Source organism: Carassius auratus, chromosome 40 (genome assembly GCF_003368295.1).
Source record: "Carassius auratus strain Wakin chromosome 40, ASM336829v1, whole genome shotgun sequence".
Classification (NCBI taxonomy): Eukaryota; Metazoa; Chordata; class Actinopteri; order Cypriniformes; family Cyprinidae; genus Carassius; species Carassius auratus.
The window spans coordinates 15050016-15071586 of record NC_039282.1 but is presented as its reverse complement, the minus strand read 5'-3'; the positions used below and the strand labels follow the sequence as shown (position 1 = coordinate 15071586).

The window sequence follows — 21571 nt, the reverse complement described above, 5'->3', positions numbered from 1 at the left end:
GGCGGAGCAGGTGGTGGAGGAGCTCGAGGTGGAGAGGGGGAGCCAACGAGCCAGGGGGATGCAGAGGATCTGGGGGGCCAGGGTGCAGTCGAGGGAGCCTGATCGACTGAGCACCAAGGTGAATCTGGTGGGACGGAGCACGAGGTGGAGTCCTGAGGCGATGGCTCGAGTGGAGTCAGAGGGACAAGGGAGCCAGGTGGAGCTGGTGATGCTAGCTAACAGCCAGAGCAGTCTCGTATGGCCCTTGAGAGATCTGTCCCCCTGCTCCAGCAGGAGGAGGATGAATTCCTGGCGGGTGAAGGGATCCATAAGGGGAAACAAAAACACTGATAGGAAAAAATGGAAACAAATACGGAGGGTAGACACATGGAGGTAACTGTTAGTCGGGTCTTCTGTAACATGATACGCTGTGGAAAGGAATATGAGGGAAACGAGGAATACAATCAAAAGTCTTTAATCCACACAATGGGCACTGGAGCAAACACATGTACACAAAACCAGTTAGCAACAAGTAGACCCAACTGAGGTGAAAAGCACAGACAAGAACTTAAAACACATAATAATTACTAAACACAGTAGCACAGTGCACAGAACTTTCCCTTTAAGACCAGTTGCTTAGAAAAGTAATAGCACATCTCCTCTCAATAACCACACAATTTGTTGTACAATTATTGTCTGTAGAATAAGAAGTCTAGGAATATTTACATGCCAAAGTTTTATAACCCTTAAGCATGTGATATAGTAGAAGATGCTTGTGTTAGCAAGTGCAACTACTGACTATTTTTTCATTTGAAGGCTTTACCTCTGTCGCCAAGCAAAATTTTCTCTTCACATGAGGATTGGTTCATGCGATTATGTTATTATTTGATCTTTTTGGCCTCCCTCTGCTCATGCATGACCCAAATCAATGACATCATGAGTTAAATTTACAGGCAGGTCATCATGTGGTCTGGCAGGCTATGCTGTATAGAGAGTCGCTGCCACAGGGAGAGCATGAAATGTTCCACATGTGGAAAGATGGAAAATGGCTTGTGGCTTCCAGTGGACTTCCATTGTTGGCACTGGCCCTTTGGAATTCTGTAATGCTGGAATTGCTTTTTGGTCTCAATTTCGTTTATAGGCTTATAAATCCTGAGATTGTTTTTGTGTATGGATTGATGGATCATTTGGTTACCTACAGCCATGCCTTTGTGTTTAAAAAGCAATTTACATAATGTAACGTTTCAATTTCTTACTGCACCATTCCAAGTTCTTGCAGTAAAGAATCTTTCTCAATAATTCCCCTATAATTTGATTAACTTATTCTTGCCAGAGTGTGATTTTCTCACAATAGGAGATGTCGTAGAGGGATTAAACGGACACTAATTTGGATTGGGCCCCATTGTACAAGACTTGTCACCTCTGCAATCCCATCCAATTACATGCAGTGCTCTGTAAATCCCAGGATGTATAAATGCCAAGGAACAATATAAGCAACTGGAACATATGTATGCATACTTGAAATAAGATTCTCATTCACACCAAGGCTGCATTTATTTTATCAGAATTACATTAGAAACATTAATACTGTAAAATACTATTACAATTTTAAACAAAATAACTGTTTTCTATTTTGAATATATTGTAAAATGTGATTAATTCCTGTAATAGCAAATATTTCAGCATCATTACTCCAGTCTTCAGAGTCACATGATCCTTCAGATACCATACTGATATGCTGATTTGCTGCTTTTATTAAAACTTTTATTATTGCGACTGTTGAAAACTGTTGTGCTGCCTAAGGATGTCTGGAAATCTTTTTATTCTGTAGTGTCTTTTTTCTCAGGATTATTTGATGAACAATGTTTGAATAACAGCATTTAATGAAATATAAAATTTTTGTATTATTTTAAATGTCTTTAATAGGAATTTCACTGGAATTCCAAACTTTTGAACGGTAATATGCATGTTGTATTTGTACAGTATTTAGGCATTAATTGCAAAACTGTCCTGTAGTTTAGCAATGAAATAACTGAAATTCATACTTTTTCATTCCAGACACTTTCCAGCCATTCCAGCCTTTGTGGATTAGATTTAATACAATGCAGTGTTAGATTTTAAGGCCATTTTTGCTTACTTTTTGTACTAAAAACAATGTTTCGGGTTACAACTTTGTTTAATGTAATATTCTAAAGGCCAGATTGTAAAGCAGCATTATCTAAACACCTCTCCCTCTCCTAAGGCTTGTGCTTGTACAGTTATGCGAGACCGTGGTGTCCCTGCGGGATAGAGGGGTTTTCTTGTGGTAAAGTGCTTATTAAACAATTTGGCCGGACAATCGAACAGGCTACAGACAGGAGAGAATAAACTGACTTCTATTCTCGATTGAGCTCCTATGGTTTTGTGCCAAGCATTTTGCACAGTCACCTTCTTTTTTATTTCATGGTGTCTTATTTATTAATTGAATTGTTAGTTAGCAGCTTGCTAATATTTGGGAGATTTGACTGCTTATTGTTTTTTGCTAGTCATAAAATCCGGCACAAAATTGTTTTTTTTTTTTGACAAATTTAAACCAAATTGGATTTAAAAGAATCTAGTCTTAAGTTTAAATCTAATCAACAGTTAATTTCCCACCTTGCTTTACCTTTTCAGACATATTTAGTCTGCTGCAAAGATGTAAGATGATATTAGAAAAACATTTGATAAACTTGTTCCTTTGCTTGTTTGTTGTTTTATCTTGTATTGAGTTGGGCTGTACAAATGTCATTGGAATTATTTTATTGAAATCAAATCAAATGTTGACTGAAGTCAGATTGTAAGCACTTACCAATGTAGACAGCTTGAGTCTTTTCCATTATAATGGGAATTTGCACATACAGTGTGTTTCAGTGCACAAATCACAGTCTGCCTACATGCAAATTGGGTAAGAGGGCAAGTGTGTGTGTGTGTGTGTGTCTGTCTGTCTGTCTGTGTGTTCCCCTCTCTGCTAATAGAAGCCAGGTGGTGTGTGTGACTGGAAATGTTTTCCCATGGTTGGTTGAGTCCTAACAGATTTTGACTTGACAGCATTACATGCATTGTCAGTTTGAAACAGTGAACCAATAGCATTCACAGACCCCCTCTGGCCCTTTCATGACGTCTGCATGTGTGTGTGTAACTCTTTTGTGTGCTAGTTTACTATGCCAAGTAGCTAGATCATGCTCTGTTCACAGAATGATCACAAATGGCTGTTGATTCTGTTACTATTCATTAAATTGGCTGTTCCTTCGTATGTTGATTCAGTTGTTTGGTTTGTTGATAGTTCCTTCAATCATAATTGACTAGCAAATGTTATAGTGACTGTTGATTATATTACTGTACATTGATTCATTGATTAATTGAGTTGTTTGCTCTTTCATTCATTCTGTTGGTTCAGTTACTAACAAATATTGTTGATTCTGTAACTTTTTATTGATCCATTCATTGATACACTTGTTTGTTTGTTTTATTTATTTATTCTTGTTCAGTCACAAGTTAACAAATAATTTAGTGGCTGTTGATTCTGTTACTGTTCATTGATTGATTGATTGATTGATTGAGTCAGTTGTTTGTTGTTCATCCAGTTGTTTCTCTTTGTTCACTTGTTTGTTCGTTCTGTTCAGTTGTTCTGTTTGTTCAGTTACATGTTAGTAGCAAAAATTGTAGTAGATATTCATTCTTTTATTACTCATTGATTCATTCATTAATTCAATTGTTTGTTTGTTTGCTCATTCTGTTCATTTTTCTGTTTGTTCAGTCACAAGTTACTAGTAAAAATTATTTTGATAGTTACACGACACCATAGTTGAATGCATTGCACATATCAAAAATAGTAAGAATAGTATGTCCGTATGCTATTCCGAACATAACCACATTCAGTCACACATTTAGAATAACAGGGATTTATCAAAAACACAATGATGCTTTACACAATGAATCACATGCAGTGCAGTCAGTGAACAGTTGCTTTAAGGCCATTCCTCCCCCTCAAGCTCCTAATCTAAAAGCAGATATACATTGCATTTGTGATTTTTCCATGGAAAAATGCAGCCCGGACTTTGGAATATTTGTTCGGGAAATTTATAGTGCATGCATTAGATGGGCCCATATGTAGGAGCAAGAGGGAAGTTGAGGGAGAATTCCACGCCTTGAATGCAAAAGACTGGGAAGCGTGATCCCCCCGGTGGATTTCTGGAGTCTGGCCTGGGACCTCACGGACAAATGAGGGGGCCAATCGGAGCTCAGCATCTCAACATCTGGGCATTTTCTCATTCCAGCTCAGTGGTCAGTCTGGAGCTCAAGTCTCTGGGCTAGTAGCCAAACAAACAAAAGGTGCAAGAGAAGACCACATGCAGTTTTATGTATAATTCATAGAGTAGATTCAATGAAACTACTTGTGGTGAATACATTTTGATTTATATGTGTGGGAACCAAGCATTAGTGACGATTAATTGTGTTCAAGCCTTTCAGATAAATTTCAAGTGCATTGTATTTACATATGAAGCCTAAAGGGTCTTTTGGGGGAGAAGATAAGAGCTTGATGGGGTCTTGCTAAAACAAGCAACCCTATTGGGTTTGTGTGGACACCCATTCACATTCTAACAGCCACTTCCTCTTTTACATCACTGCACTGTATCCTCCTAGTCTAGCCATAATAATCTCCTTAATATCAACAATTGTTTTCCCAAATGATGCCGAGAACATCACAGCAATAGGAATGATAGCGCAAAGCCATGAGCATGGGGCTTCCTGTCAAAGGCTTTGATCAGGAAAGTGACCCGCGTGACCCCATTACTGAGCCCAGGACCAGACAGCAACTAAAGGCTTGCGTTAAATAGGCTCAAATATTTTTAAACGAGGAATTTAGGCATTTGAAGGTCCATGTGTTTTCAATTGCGTTCTTTGACGCTGGTGAGAATGCAGAGACACCAGCTTGGCTACTGTGCAAATGTGCTGCCTGGCAGAAGTCCATTGAGTTTTCTTGATGCGCAAGCTCAACCATCTGTATGACATTTATACTCTCTCTGGCAAATGTTAAGGGGTTTGTGCTGTAATTCTGTGAGACTAATTATTCAGTTACTTCTTATAAGCACTTGTAGTTCCACATCTGGGCTGGCTCATTTCTTTCACAATATCCATTTCGGTTTAATCTCTAAGATCAGTTTATTTAATGAGACATTTGGAACGGTTCTGAACATATCAAGTTGTATATAGCGTAAGTTATGATTCAATGCTTTCTGGTTATTTCATTGTAGGCTGCTGGAAATGCAACGTGAATGCAGATGACACGTTCAGCATCAACTGTTTTGACAGCGAGACCAAGAGTCATCAGGGTTGTGCTGACCGCTGGTTTGGTATTTTGCTCCAGGCTGGTTTTATAATGGAAACCTGTGCTGAAGTTTAAAGTGATGGGTCTCTCCAATAGATCAGCTGCTGACAGACAGGAGATCAAGGGCTCAGAACAGCCAGCTGGAGCAGTGATGGAGTGAGACAGTTGCTGAGGTGGACAGACATGACCTGACTTTGCAGTATTAAAGGTCCAGGAGTCAAATTAATCTAGTATAGTACAGTCTGCCATCATACGCAGGTTTAATTTTTTTCACTTGAGACTTTTTAAACCCCTTCAGGCTAGATATTGTAGTTACACTGTAAAAACTAATCTATAGAATTTACCCAATAAATGTGAGGTAACAATTTGCATCGACTTTGGTGGGGTAGATTTAATCCCATATATTGAGTATAAACTATCTGAAGTAAAAAGCTATTAAATGCTTGCATAAATTGGGTAACAATACCTCACATTTATGTATATATTCAACAGCTACTTACTCATTAAAATAAGGTAAAAAATATCTCAGCAAAAATAAAATTTAGTTATTAAAAAGTTAAAAAGACAGTTCAGCTCATAATTTATTCATGCCGCAATGCATGATGGGAGCAATGGATGAGTTTTTATTGGCTACAACATGCTTTTTTGATGGTCACCATTGTTGTGATGCTCACGCTGATTCTTTATGTCTGTTTCTAAACGTAATAATTCTTTCTTTATGTAGAACTAACTTTTAAAAACATGTCATATTATGCCAGAAAATGCTGGATTCCTATCCCCCACCACCACTTAATTTATGTACACATTAAAGAAACCTGAACTGACACATTCAGGTCATTCCATGACAATTAGTTCAAACAACAATCAATAGCACACATGATTGCCTTTGCGCTGGTCTGTCTGTTATCATTCTGTTAACACAGCCCCACAAAGTCTAAAGTAAACATCTGAAGGTTCAAGAACCCAACTAAAGGAAACATTGACCACTATAATGGTAACACACAAATTGTGATTTTCTAGTTTGGTGAGTCTGCTTGTTAACATCAGATGTCTTCAATAATGGTCAATCATGACCCAATTCATTTCTTAATTATCTCATTAACTTCAACTTTGCTTCAGTGTTACTTTTAACACTGCTTCAGTGTTTATATGAGTCCACACTCAATCAAAAACGCAGCCTGACGCATGCGCAATTTAAAGCAAAAAAACTCACGGTTTGGGGGTATATTTTACTGCATTTTTCTATGTGATGGTTCTTACTGTTGATGAATGGGTAGCATATGTAGAATTTACCCATTACTTTAGAATTCGTTGGCTGGCTGCAATAATCATGTACATTTTATATGGTTTCCACAGATTATATTTACAACTCTCCAAAATCACTTTTTTCAGTGTAGTTAAAAAGCACTTTTCTGTATTTATTAGTAAGATATAATCACTATTAAAGTGAAAATATCAGTCAACCTCCAATTCTTAGTCTATTCTTTAAGTGGTCAGATGGTTGTATTGCCAAGCCAGGCATTCCAATGCAGATCCTGCAAGAGTGGAAATGTTTGGCCCTAACCTTTGACCTTTGACACGTAAGCTGAGGCACAGCAGAAGCCCCTCATGTTCTCCTGGGAGGTTTTTCCCATCAGATGACTCCATTAGTGAATAAAGCTCAGGCGCATTAACACACACCTTGATAAAGGCCAGACTGTTCCCTACCTAGACACATGACTGGTTGCTTAAATCTGTTCTCTCTGATCTTGGATGACAACAAATAGTAGTGCACTGCTTTATGTTAAAGCAAAGCTACACCTCTTTCTTTTAATAACATATCTTGGATCCAGGTTGAATACTCTTGATACCAATCTGTCATCGAGTTTCGCTGCATGCAGTAGTCGTTTATATAAGAGTATTAATTTCTCCATTAGACTCGCTTTATGCCGTCACCAACATTTTTTCATCTTAACTTGGATCAGCTTTTGACATTGCAGACAGAAAACCTGTCACAAAAAGCAATCTCCTCTCTGTTATGATGATAATGCCATGCTGAGCGCAAAATAGAAACCATAGAGGCCCATAATTAAATAAGCCGTCAGTTTTCATGGTATGTCTATCCTTCCTCAGCATGACCATTTTTCTCTATATACCTTTATGTCCAAAACTTTCATTTAATTTATATTATATTGCTTTTGTTTTCCAGACTAGAGTACGTGAGCTGCATTTTGTGCTTTTTGCCTTGAGAAAGGCATATAGTATATTGTTATTGTTTGTATTTTTTTTTAATTTTTTTTTACTATTTTAACATTTAAATATACACAATATTCACAAGTGCACATATTTGTTCATATATTTATATTTCCAACAATATAAATATGTGAGTTTTGTTATATATTTATATATACATTTTTAATGGATTTTAAATATTATATATTTAGGTATACATTTTTAACACAGAAAATACATTATTTATTTATTTAAACATTAAATAGCATCAGGAATTAATATGGAGTGCGTGAGTTGAGATCTTTGGTGAGACTTGAAATGAAGTCCTCCAGTAGTGAGAGTGATGAACGAGAGAGAGAGTGAGAGAGAGAGAGAGAGTGAGAGAGTGATCGTATGTTAGGAGCTGAAGGAGAAACTTCACACAAACTCACATCTGCTCTGAAACACCAGACAGCGGCTGCACGTCTTTTACTAACGCAGGTCCTAAACTGGATTATTTAGGAAATTATTACCACATTATTTTTTTTGTAATATGCATTTATTTTTCGGAAAAGTTTTCCGTTGCGTTCTCTGGCTGCGGGGCAGGTGAAGAAGAAGACGAGGAGTCTCGCTATCTTTGAGAAATAACGGGAGATCGCGCGCGAGCCACACTGATTGATTATTATGAGCGCGGATTGACGATGACAGCGAAACTGACACTCAGACGATCGTTCAGCGAGCAGCTCAGGGAATCCACGTCCAAAGCTTGGGATTTATTGTGGAAAAGCGTCAGAGAGAGACGACTTGCAGGTTAGTGACACTAAGGTAAAATTCACGCGCTCCGCATTTGCAACGTATGCGTGGAATGACAGTGTGATGACGTGCTCGACGTGAGGACGAAATGTTTGCATGCATTAATTTATGGTTTTGAGATTATTGAGCATCGCTGGTTAAATTTCAAGTTGCTTAATTTTTGCAGTTGCATTATCGTTAGGGGTTTTGAAAAATACACCAAGAAAGACTGGGACTTGTAAATGTTTATTTATTTATTTTATTTTTTTTACAAGAAAGTACAATTGAAGTCTGTCTACTACAAATATTTGTGAAATGTATTAATTTCACAATTTTATTTTTTATTTTTTTATGTACGCCACAGATTTTTTAGTGTAGGCTGTTGTAGGTTATTCAACACAATTTAAAAGGTAAAACAATTTCAAGACAAATAATTAATGGAACAAAATATTAAAGGTAACAACACATATTTAATATAATCTGAAACAGAATGCGACAACGCGTGTATAGGCTACACACACACACACACACACACACACACACACATCTATGTTGTCACATTCTAACACAGAACACCTTTAACAACGTGCTCCAGTAGAATGTGACAACATAGATGTGTGTGTGTGTGTGTGTGTCTATATATATATATATATACGCTTTTGACAATGTTTGACCACTAGATGTCAGTCAATGAAACGTGGTTTTCATATTGGAATTTTTTTATGTTTTTCTCTTGGAGTGCTTTATGGTGGTCCATCTGTCTGTTTTATTGGACAGTAATTAAAACTCCGCTGTTAATAGATTGAAATCTTTAAATGCTTGTATATTTGTCTTGTTCAAGATTCTTTGTTTATTTGGGCACATGATCAGGCTGCCATGGGGACGGTGATGAAATGTTGAGGCATTGTTATCACGTTCATTTCCATATATGTATTTCAGAGATGTGATGTGCTATGTAGGTGGCAGTCATGTGCACGCTCTGGCCTGACTGTTTATACACATGCCAAACAATGAGGAGCTCTTTGAGGCATGACAGTGGAGAGTTCAGTGTGGCTCCCAAGAGGGGTATATTTCAGTCTGACTTGAGCCTCTATTAAAAGTTCAACCATGAAAGATATTCCGGCAGATAGAGCTCCACCTTTTAGTTTTGTCTTTCAAAACTAAGTTTATTGTTTAAAGCATTGGATAAATTTAAAATTACTGTTGCAGTAACATTCAGAAGTTTGGGGTCAATAAGATTTTAAAATGTTTTTAAAAGAAGTCTGCCTTTATTTGAAAATAAATACAGTGAAAACAGCAATATTGTGAAATATTATTACAATTTGTAATATATTTTAAAATGTAAATTATACCTGTGATGGCAAAGCTGAATTTTCAGCATCATTACCCCAATTTTCAGTGTCTCATGATCCTTCAGAAATCATTCTGATATGCTGATTTGGTGCTCAAGAAACATTTCTTATCAATGTTGAAAACAATTGTGCTGCTCAATATTTTTGTGGAAACCATGACCCATTTTTTTCACGATTCTTCAATTAATATAAAGTGCAAATGAGCAGAACTTATTGGAAATAGATATGGTTCAAGAATGGAAGAATAGAAAAGAGGTACCAGGTTTCTTCAAATATTTTAGTCGGTTTAATAAATGTGAAGTTGCATTTTAGAATTCACATTAGATTTCATCCAGCATTTCCCATTTTTATATATTAATCAGTGGGCTGTCCATGAGCCTGCCATCCATGACTAAAGCATTTCAGCCCACATGGAATGAGCTTTTTGTATAGGATTGCATTATGGTTGCATTATGGTCTGCATTTCAACACTATTGTTTCAGGATCATAGGCTAGAACACTTAGGCATCATTCAAATCTCCTAACAAGCTATTTGCAAAAGATCCTCTTAAACCGAAGGCAGCAGCTTTCAAGGGCCATAAAAAAGATTGATTAAAACAACATTTAGTTCATTCTGCACACAATCCAGTCGGTGTTGCCTTATGAAGTGTTGCTTAAATAAAGGAACAGACTCCTCAAAGCAGAGAAAACTCATAAATGTGATGCGGCTTTGACATTTTCAGTGAGAGATTCAATCATAGCAGAATTCAGAAGAGACAGCAGAAAGATTTCGCTGTCTGCCGTCTCTCCCTGCTGGAGCGAATCGTAAGCACCTGCTGGTTTTATCTGGCTCCTGCCTATGTTCAAGCAGCCCTTCCCAGAAACCCACAGAGTAAATATTATGCTGATAACTTTTCTTTCCACTGGCTGTGTTGATATCTTCACTCTCTGTAGTTGTGGAGTCAGCATCCCAGGCTGGAGTTTCTCAGCCAGGACGTTTTATTAATCAGCTGTCATTCTGACTGGCCTCTCTTGTGGCTAATCCTCATCTGACCTGATTGTGGAAGCCACAAAACTGTTTGTTTTTGTTTCCATCGAAATGAAGCTATTATTTCATGAAGGTGTATAAACACAGGTACGTTTTCTTGGCAGCTGATTCTGGCTTCTGCCTCAGCTAGTGGAAAAATACACAAATAAAGTACCAAGATGACTGTGAAGTAGTGCTGTCTGTATAAAATCCCAAAAACCCTCTTCTGCGCTCTTCAAAGATCCGAGGTTCATGCTGTTGCCATTGAGTTCAAACGTGCTGAGACAGGTTGTATATGGAGGAGTGGCTTATTTTGATGCCATCAGAGCCAACAACTATGCCTCTCAAGATGTCTTGTTTTATGCATTTATTTATTTAATTTTATTTAATATACTTAGCTGTTAGTTCATTTAATGTTATATCTTTTAAATAATTTTGGTAACACTTTAGTATAGGGTCCAATTCACACTAATAACTAGTAGCTTATTAGCATGTCTATTATTAACATATTCTCTGTTTATTAGTGCTTATAAAGTACATTTAATGCATGACATCCATAATCCTACCCAATACCCTAAACTTAACAACTACCTTATAAACCATTAATAAGCAGCAAATAAAGAGTTAATTGAGGCAAAACATAGTTAATGGTTAGTTAATAGTGAGAATTGGACCCTTAAATAAAGTGTGACCATCATTTTATCCTTTGTTTCATCATCATTGTATATTTAAAATTCAAAATCTGAAAATAGGTTTCCATTCAAGTTATTATTGTAATTTCTACAGCAATATTATTTTCACAATTGTATTAATGGTAGATTTGATAGTAGGCTTAATTAGCCCATGCCATGGTAGAAATAAATTATCAGGTTTCCTGTCAAATGAGAGAGAGAAGGAGAGATAGAGAGAGGGAGCATGTGGAATGTGCATTCTTTGGCGAGTGGTGAGCGGGGTCTGTTCTCTCCTCCACGTTTGCATACATTTATTTTGAGAGCTGTCAGACATTCATCTTTGGCTCCAGTATAGAGATGATGAGAGACTTGGCAATGGCGGGTTTGGCTCTAAATATTGAGCTAAATCTGAAAAAGCACTCAGTTCTGGATAACAACTAGGTTTGATCTGTTTTCAATAACACTTCTCCTACATAAAGCTGAAAATGTGTTGGAGAAGTGGCTAAACTACAAAGCAATCTTGGTCAATAGTTAATAATGGCAAGATTTTGTATCACTCAGATGAGGCGGACGGGTGGGTGGGCGGATGGGGGTGTCATGTTCACAAAAACCTGTCATTGTTCTTGCTATCTTGAAATAAGCATCTGATAATTGATTTGACTTGCCTCAACTATTCTCTACTAGCTGTAGCTTTGTTGAATGGTTTGTCAAAAGTTTTATTTCATTTTATTCCAGAGTGCTTCATCAGAGAGCTCTTTTTAGCCATTTTCATGTACAGCCATTGGAGATACCATCATATGTCTATATAGACCAGTTAAAGTGACTGAAATTATGATATGGTATGAGATAATAGCTTTTTTTTCTTTGTCAGTCTGAATCACTGTGCTGTACAATTAATGATTCACTAATAATTAGTTACATTTATAGCGCTCAACCACCACCAGATGATACGACGGCAGCCATATTGCGCCAGAACGCCCACCACACACCAGCTTACTGGTGGAGAGGTCACAGAGTGATGCCATGATGGTCAGAGGCTAATGGGGAAATTTGGCCGGGATGCCGGGGTTACACCCCTACTCTTTTCGAAAGAAAATCCTGCGATTTTTAATGACCACAGAGAGTCAGGACAGTGGTTTAACGTCTCATCCGAAGGACAGTGCTTTTTACAGTATAGTGTCCCCGTCACTACACTGGGGCATCAGGACCCACACAGACCCCACAGGGGTGAGCACCCCCTGCTGGCCTCACTTACACCTCTTCCAGAAGCAAACTAGTTTTCCCAGGAGGTCTCCCATCAGGTACTGACCAGGATCAGTCCTGCTTAGCTTCAGTGGGCGATTGGTTTTGGGCTGCAAGGTGATATTGCTGCAATTGTGTCAGTAAAGTGCATAGTACACTTATTACCACTCGTTTCCTCCAAATAACCAAACCTGTGCCAGAACTGGAGTGGACATTTGTTGACAGAAGGATTATCAAACAGAAGCAAGGACATATTTAAATCAAATTATTGTTAATCATTTACTTTTCCATGGAATATCATTGTATATCAACCTGTGTTTCACTTGAATTGAGTCAATTTATTGTCATGAAGTTCTTTCTATGCTGTATCCATGTCAAAAATGTCCCATTTTGGTGTCTCAGTCTAGTTTACAAAACTTTTTTTTCTAAATATATAAAAGCCTATTAAATGCAATGATGTATCTAATTTAATGTTTTGTGTGTGTGTGTGTGTGTGTGTGTGATAAAATTTCAAAATATAGTTGAAGTAATGTTCCGTCATCAGTGTAACAAGTTATTCAAGTTATTCAGACCTGTGCTTATTAAAATATATATAAAAAGTGATCATACTAAATTTTATTATATTTTAAATTATTAAAAACATAGAAAATGTTGAGAATGTTGACAAATGAATCTTTCAATGTCATCCAGTAATTCTTGTTGCAGGATTTTTGGGGGTTTATGAGTGTCTTCTGTAAATCATGGTATAAATGCATGATAGTCATAATTTCTATTACTGATATATATATATATATATATATATATATATATATATATATATATATATATATATATATATATATATATATATATATATATATATGATAAAATTATAATATAATAATATAATAAAATTATAAACGCAACACTTTTGTTTTTGTCCCCATTTTTCATTAGAGCTGAACTCAAAGATCTAAGACTTTTTCTTTATATACAAAAGGCCTATTTCTCTAAAAAAAAAAAAAAAATCACAAATCTGTCTAAATCTGTGTTAGTGAGCACCTCTCCTTTGCTGAGATAATCCATTCACCTCACAGGTGTGGCATATCAAGATGATTATTGCACAGGTGTGCCTTAGGCTGGCCACAATAAAAGGCCACTCTAAAATGTGCAGTTTTATCACACAGTACAATTCCACAGATGTCGCAAGTATTGAGGGAGTGTGCAATTGGCATGTTGACTGCAGGAATGTCCCCCAGAGCTGTTGCCTGTAATTGAATGTTAATTTTCTGCACAAACTGTCGGGGAAGCTCATCTGCATGCTTGTCGTCCTCATCGGGATCTCGACCTGACTGCAGTTCGTTGTCGTAACCGACTTGAGTGGGCAGATGCTCAAATTCGATGCCGTCTGGCACTTTGGCGTTTATAGTTTTGTTCAGTGTATGTATATGTATATATATATTTATATATGTAATTATGTATATGTTCACACACACACACACACACATAATATTACAATCTTACTCAGCATTACAGTAATCAACTCTTTTTAAGCGGTCTGTGTGGAATAAAAAATCATAGCATTCATTAGGGTCTGTCAGTCACTCAAGTTACACCTGTATTTAACAGAGCACTCTGTGCATTATGGGATTGCAAGAGCATGCACTGCACCTTGTTTATAAGCTCAAGGTATGGGTCAACAAATGAGATCATTTTAGTGTAGCACCACAAACTGCACAGAACGTCTTAAAAACTTTCCTCTGGTGAGGGGCGTTAGAGTGAGGGATGGGGTAGTTCATGTATAAATAGCAGCAAGATTGCAGGCGCTGGTTGAATTGTGGTCTTTGTGTGGTTTCTAGTATGGTTAGTATGTGGCAGTTAGGGAGGGGGCACAGAATGTGTTTAACTTGGTACCATGCCCAATCGTGCCTAGTTCATGTGTTTATGTACTCGCTCACATTTAGACTAGGAGCGAGAGGCTTATAACACATGCTAACAGGAAATGTGTGCTTGTTTGCCAGTTTGCCAGAGTTTAGTCAACAGAAGGTGGAATTGTTTGCAAAGATGTGGGGTCTATTTTCAGTCTGTAGACTTAGGTTGTTCCATGCTGTAACAGAACAGACGCTCTTGCAAACCTTCCATTCATTTCCTTTTTCTTGCAAAATAATTTTTTCATTTGCAAATATATGTATATATATACATGAGTTACATTTACCAAACATATTTAAGTTATCCAAGTGCATTAGAATCATGTACACGTGACATGCTTATCAGATGGCAAGTGTGCGGTTTGGAATGTTATCTACTTTATTGGTACTTATAAAACAACAACATTGGAAATTGGTATTGTGCAAAGTTTGCAGAACTCATGTGTGTTTCATTGAAGTGTGAGCATTAGTGAAGTATCAGGTGCAGACAGCATTCTACCAATAGCCCAACTGTTCTACTAGTATTAAAATAAAAAATAATAACAAATTTTCATATAATATATTATATTAAAGTATTATTATTAATATTAGATCTCTTTTATTTTCTTTTTAAAAAAGTTTTTTTTTTTTATGTCTGTTTTTTTATTGTATTGTCTTAATGGATTGTGTGACCACATATTTGTTGTCTAAAAGCATTTGAATTAAGTTAACAGCCACTCTTTATTTCTCTTGTCCCAACTAACAAACTCCTCCTTAGCAAACTTGGCACCTGAGTGGGGCTTCACAGCAGCAGGCTAGTTCTTTTTGGTCTGGGTGTTTCTCTTAGCCACGCTGTTTTTCTTTTCCCCCTCCCACGGTCCCCTGCTCTCCAGCTTTCTCCACTCACTCAGTTCACAGACATTCCTCTGGTATTTATATTTCCCTCCTGAATCGAGCAGTGCTCGCACAGACCTTGAATTCAGCTCAGCCACGAGGCCTGCCCTCTTCATCCTGGCTTCTCATTGGCTCACCTCTATTCATGTGACTCAAAAAGAGGGCGGGGTTGACAGCTGGTACTGGAACTCTATGGACTCACATCTCACACATGTTGGGCTGTTGGTGGACAGATTACGTGACTGGTATTTGTTTTGGGGAGGTGGGTGCCGGATGTTTCACGTTGTGTGATCATGTACAGGGAGCTGCCGCGCACCGAGAGCAGCGAATGCCTGGGAAATATGACCCCAGAGACGCAGGATATCTACCTGAGGATGGACCACCTCAGACGGCGCTCTGGGTACAGGCTGGGCAGGATCATTGCCCGCCAGCAGCTGCTTAACAGGATAGCGGCAGGTACGACACTGTGGAACAACATGGCATTAGTTAGGCTACATAAGATTTTATGAGTTAGAATTTCAAAAGTGTGTATTTAGGTAGTGTCTGGCAGCTTTAATCAGTTTTGGAAGCATAAAGACAATCCCAGTCTTTGTTTTGATATTATACACCTTACTTTTCTTTGGTTTATTTCCCATTTTGTTTCAGTTAGGCAGTTGGAAACAATCTCATATGGATCAGATAGTGTCAGGTCTGATATTTTACACGCAAGGAATTTCTGTGACTGATTCAGAAACTAATGAACCTAGTTGCATGCAACAATGAATAGCTTGACCTTTGAACTTTCGCTTGACTCATAACTCTATGTGGTTCTTCGTTGAACGTTATTTATGTTGTATTATATTGCGGAAGAAAAGAACACGTACTTAGTTAGGAATCTCAATATGTTGCTGTCACTCGTCCGAGTGTTGTTTTCAGTGGAAGACAATGGGTGATCGTTCAGGTAAATGCATTTGACATTTTAGCTCCTCCTCTTCACTTTGTGTTTATCAGTGAGGGTTTACTTGAAGGTGTCTCTCATAAAAATTCCTTAGTAGAGATAAAAATAGACACAAATTGGAAAATGATCAACACACAGTAAGAGTTGATAGCTCAGATTATTTAGTTTTGGAACGACTGGATGAGAAATATTTGAGCTCATATTGAAATCTCAGACATTTGATTGTAGTCTTTGATATACTGCCTAATCTGAACACAGTTTGAAATTCCTTTTTTCGGAACTAGAGATTACAAAAGAAACAAATATAAAAAGCAGAACAGTTTGTAACTTTCTGAGAATAATTTGGAAGCTCTAGAGGAAATGTGAAATTGCGTGGTCTTTTTTGTCTGTTCTTTGAGGGGAGATGTTCTCAGAAATGCGGGTATATGTCTCATGTTCACATCGTTGATGCGCTGTGATAAGGCGTTCTGGACAGCAAGGCCTGTTGAGTCTTGTCTTCTTGACTTTGTGGTGTCTGGTTTGTCACCAGTATCTAGATCCCGAAGAACACAAGACAGACGACTGCTGTTATTTAGTACCTTCTATATTTGTGTCAATATGATGGCATCAAAACATGACGGGCCTGCTGTTTCTAATTTAGTGAAGGCTGCATGTTTGTGGATAAGTTTTAAGAAAGAATCCATTCTAAACAGGAAGTCCATTCACTAGTTTTATAGACAATAAACCTATACAGTATGTTATTAATATTTGGTTTTCAGTCACGTACAACCAATAAAGCTGACATATTGTTGGTTTACACAGTAAAGGCTTTTCCTAGATAGTTAGGGCATTTTTTGAAGGATGCTTTCATGTATGTTGGCATAGTGTGAGTTCAGCATAAACCCTAATGGGGGGTTGAAGGCAAAAGGCTCGTCACACGTTCTTGAATTGCACCGACTCAGTCTTGTTGACATAGACAGAGGGGCTGGCCCAACTGAGACAATTACCCAGAGTGTAAGTGTTTGTTCATTTATGTGGAAATATATACACACACTGTCGGTCAAAGTCTAAAGCTTTGGGCCAGTGTTACTGAAAGTCATTTGCTTCATTTCATTTATTTGGCTCAATATACAGTAAAAATAATATTGTGTAATATAACAATTTACTTGTTTTTTATTTCAGTATATTTTCAAATTGAATGTATGTGAGATGTCAAAGCTGAATTTTCAGAATCATTACTCCAGTCTTCAATGTCACACGATCCTTCAGAAAACATTCTTATATGCTGATTTGATGTTTTAACATATCTTATTTTATCATTGTTTAAAACATATGTGCTGCTCAGTATTTTTGTGGATGCATTTCAGGGTTCTTTGATAAATGGAATGTTTTTACTAAAAGTTGTTTGGTTTTGTAACAATGTACACGACCGTTCAAAAGTTTGGGGTGAGTACATTTTTTTCTTTTTTGAAATATTTTATCCAGCAAGAATTTGTTAAATAGTAAAAGTCAAGAGTTATATTGGAGACTTACATTCAAATAAATGATGTTCTTTTTAACTTTTTAATTCATCAAAGAAGCCTGATAAAAGTATCCAAAAAATATTAAGCAGCACAATTGTTTCCAACATTGATAATAAAGCAGCACATTAGAACGATTTCTGAAGGATCATGTGGCAAGAGATATAAATTATATTTAAAGGTATATTTGAAATAGAAATCTAATTTTTACAAACTGTAATAATATTTCAAAATATTACTGTTTTTTTTTCCGGTATTTTTGATCAAATAAATGCAGCCTTGATGATATACAGTATATAAAGTTTGGGATCAGTACGATTTGTGTTGTTTTTAAAATAAGTTTCTTCTATATCCATATATTATTATTATTATTTTTATTTTTTTATTTTTTTTGTGGCAACCATAGAAAGTTGAGCTTTAGTTTCTTTCACTCAGATATAGCAATCTAACTTGGATGACAACATTAGCAACCATTTTTCATAGTTTCTTATGCTTGATACTCTATCAGTCAGTCATAGTCTCCATAAAGAGTTGTTTTTCTTTCTGTGTTTGAGGTAGCTCTGAAATGAATCTGTATATACTTTAGTGATGTTTATAGTAATGGACCTGCTTTGATTCTTGTGCCTCTCCGGTGCTTTGGGTTCTTTCCACTTAATAGATGCCCATCTGGACGCCAGACACTCTGCACATCTGCTATGGCTGCACAATTCCCATCCTAGCACCAGAGGTGGGTAGTAACGAGTTACATTTACTTCGTTACATTTACTTGAGTAATTTTTCGGGGTAACGAATACTTTTCGGAGTATATTTAAAGATGGGTACTTTATACTCTTACTTGAGTACATTTTTTGGGAAAAATCTGTACTTTTACTTCGTTACTGTGGGCGACGCCCCTCTCGTTACTTTATCTTAATGCAATAAATGCTTCAGTTTATTCCAAACGCGCCGTCTACTTTTCTCTGGACAATGAGCGATGCCCATTCGCGAATGATTCATTCTTTTGAGTCAACTCTGTTCAAAGGCTTGATGAAACCAATTGGCAAACGAGTGAATTGGTTCATGAATCAGTTTGATTGAGTCGTTCAGTTCCATGCTGCACGCGCTGAGCTCTGAAGCGGTTCACTCAAGAGTTGTAACGTTTAAGAATATTAGCAGCGTTGAAAACGCGGCTATGGAACTGCACTGAATTGAAAGCTAATCTGCAAAGGCTATTCTTTGCTTGCGATGGAGATCCTTATTAGATGAACGCGTGTGCTGTCTACTGTTTAACAGGTAATAACTTGGGCTACATTCGATTACAGTACACGATACCACTGTGACATTAGTTTGTTGTACGTGTGTGGCTTATAACAGGTTGAATGCAGCTTCCAAAAGACAAAGAATAGCCGATTAAGATTTTATTAATTTTAATACAATCACACCAGTGTGAGTACGTTCAGCAAGTCATATCATCAGCTGCTAAATTCAGATCTGTGATCGCTTGCTGGCGCTGAGCCAGAGACAGACGCGTTTTTACAGCGCTGCGCATTAACCAATCAGACATGGTTCTGTTGAGCTTTTGAATGCAATGGCCAATCAGAGGTGTTCCGATGAGTCATCGCTGAAATGCCGGTGCTTCCTTCACTCGCTCACTTACTGAATACCTCTTTCTGCCGAATTCTCTCGTCAGAAACAACAAAGTGCAGATGTGTGTACGAATCTATAATTAAGATATTGATTTCACAGTGTTAACAGTTTCAGTGATTTTAATGGTAGTTTCTGAGAGTGAATGAAATCTAGACTGTCAGTGAAAATTATGTTTAATAATGTAAATGTTATTTGCTCTCTTTCTGAACAATGAAAGATTAGTAGCAATATTTATATCACATTAACTTTCAATGTTAAATTCACATTTAAAATAAAGTCAGTCGTATTAAAAATATGTTATGGCATGACACCTATATTTGTTACTTAAATAAACAGACAGGGTTTTATAATAAATTACATAAATTGGATTAAAGGCTGATGAAATATATACATTTATACACACACACATACATTACATACATTTTTTGTCTATATATCTATATAAAAAAAGGCTCCGTATATATATGACCCAAAGTAACTAGTAACTAACTACTTGAGTAGATTTTTTATCCGATACTCTTTTACTCTTACTCAAGTAACTATTCAAGACTAGTACTTTTACTTTTACTTGAGTAAATATTTCTAGAATTACTTTTACTTTTACTTGAGTAAAGTTTTTGGGTACTCTACCCACCTCTGCCTAGCACATAAACATCTATTCATACACGGAGACAAACACTTAAAATCAATGAGCTATTCTTATCACGTTTTCAATAGCTTTTCCCAGGTTGAGGTAGCAGAAATTTCCAAAATAGTTTTATATGCATGTAATTTGATTGATAGGATCCCAGCATTGCCAAAAGCTACTGAGAATGCCAAGGGCTGTCAACGAAATCATTCTTGATTACATTGAGAGAGACTAAGAATGTAACTTAGTCATTTTGATCAAGCTGGCAATATTAAAATGGACCACCTGGTGCTCATATTAAATATAAATAAATGTTCTTAAGGCATCAAATGGATGTTGGAGAGGTACTGCAAGGTGAGAAATGATAGGTAAAAATTGATAGCCTGAATGCACTCTAAGTCGCTTTGGATAAAAGCATCTGTTAAATGCATACATTTAAATTTAATTTACTGCAACACTCTGTCATTCTATCTGTCTGTCTGTCTATCTATCTATCTTATAAACATTTACAGATGTGTTGAGTTAGACATCTAACAGTATGGGGACCTAGTTGTGATTTTCAATTCTATTAAAGTTGTATTGCATTGATCTGTGGGAAACTGCCTTTACAGTCTTAGCTGTTTTAAGGTGAGCAGGTCAATTGGGATGGGGACTTTGAGATTGCTTTCCACTATAGCTGCATGATGGGAAGGCTTTGAGAAGCACAACGGTGGACTTCCATGTTCTCGTTGTGTGCTTTTGGAAATTGAAGTGGAGGAGAGGCCCGAGCCACTCGAGCCAAAAGCAAGGAAAGCACTTTACCATTTCTCTCGCTCCTCCACTGGATAGATATGCCATGCATTGAAAGCGTAGTCCCATTCAGGATGGGCAGAGGCTGGCATGCTTAAGTGGCTGATATGGGATTCCTTGAAATGGTCTTTTCTGAAGAGCTCTTGAGCAATTTCAACTTTGCCCCATCAAGCCCAAACCCTTTCTGATGAATTATTCTTTGAAGGGAGGTGAAGTCTAGTTTATTTCAGCAGAGACAGTGGCCTGACCGTTGCACAAGAGAATTTGATATGAACGTTTGAACTGGAACGTCATGAGTTTGTAATATCCCATGAGTTCAAAACCAAAAGTTGCATTCGGCTTTGAAGAAGCCACAAGAAAATGAGTCTTCATTTCCAGTCTGAGAGCTCATTAGTCAAGAGGACAAATGATTACCGGAGAACTTATTTAAAGGCTCACCAGAATGTATTCTCATAGGTGGCTCCGGTCCAGTGTGGATGGAGTCTGGTGGGTTTTCATTACAGTTTAGTCTCCCATAGAGTTCCTCAGATGTGTAAGAGTTCTTCAGATTTGGAGACAGTCATGGACGGTAGACGAGGCATGGTAAAAATGTGTACTGAGGATGGATAAATGTTTCCAGTGGCAAAGAGTCAGCAGCTGTGATGATAAACCCATTTATCCTGAAAGGGAATAATGCCAGTCTTAATCATTATCATAATAATGCACGTCTTGCATTTCATACACGATGGATGCT

The 21571-nt window shown here is 37.2% G+C and overlaps 1 protein-coding gene across 4 annotated transcripts in view; it reads left to right on the top strand.

Annotated features, from left to right (window-relative positions):
• The window catches only part of LOC113058677 (stAR-related lipid transfer protein 13-like), a 62367-nt gene that overhangs the window by 18757 nt on the left and 22039 nt on the right, over positions 1-21571 (top strand). The window contains exons 1-2 of one of the 4 annotated variants that reach the window (XM_026226807.1): positions 15549-15815; positions 18454-18522. The exons of 1 other annotated variant lie outside the window; for it this stretch is intronic. In XM_026226807.1, coding sequence (XP_026082592.1) covers positions 15653-15815; positions 18454-18522 — 232 coding nt within the window. In that variant the 5' untranslated portion in view covers positions 15549-15652. Of the gene's footprint in view, positions 1-7993; positions 8327-15548; positions 15816-18453; positions 18523-21571 lie in introns of those variants that run through there. 2 more of the 4 variants (XM_026226810.1, XM_026226808.1) reach the window with 2 other exon arrangements.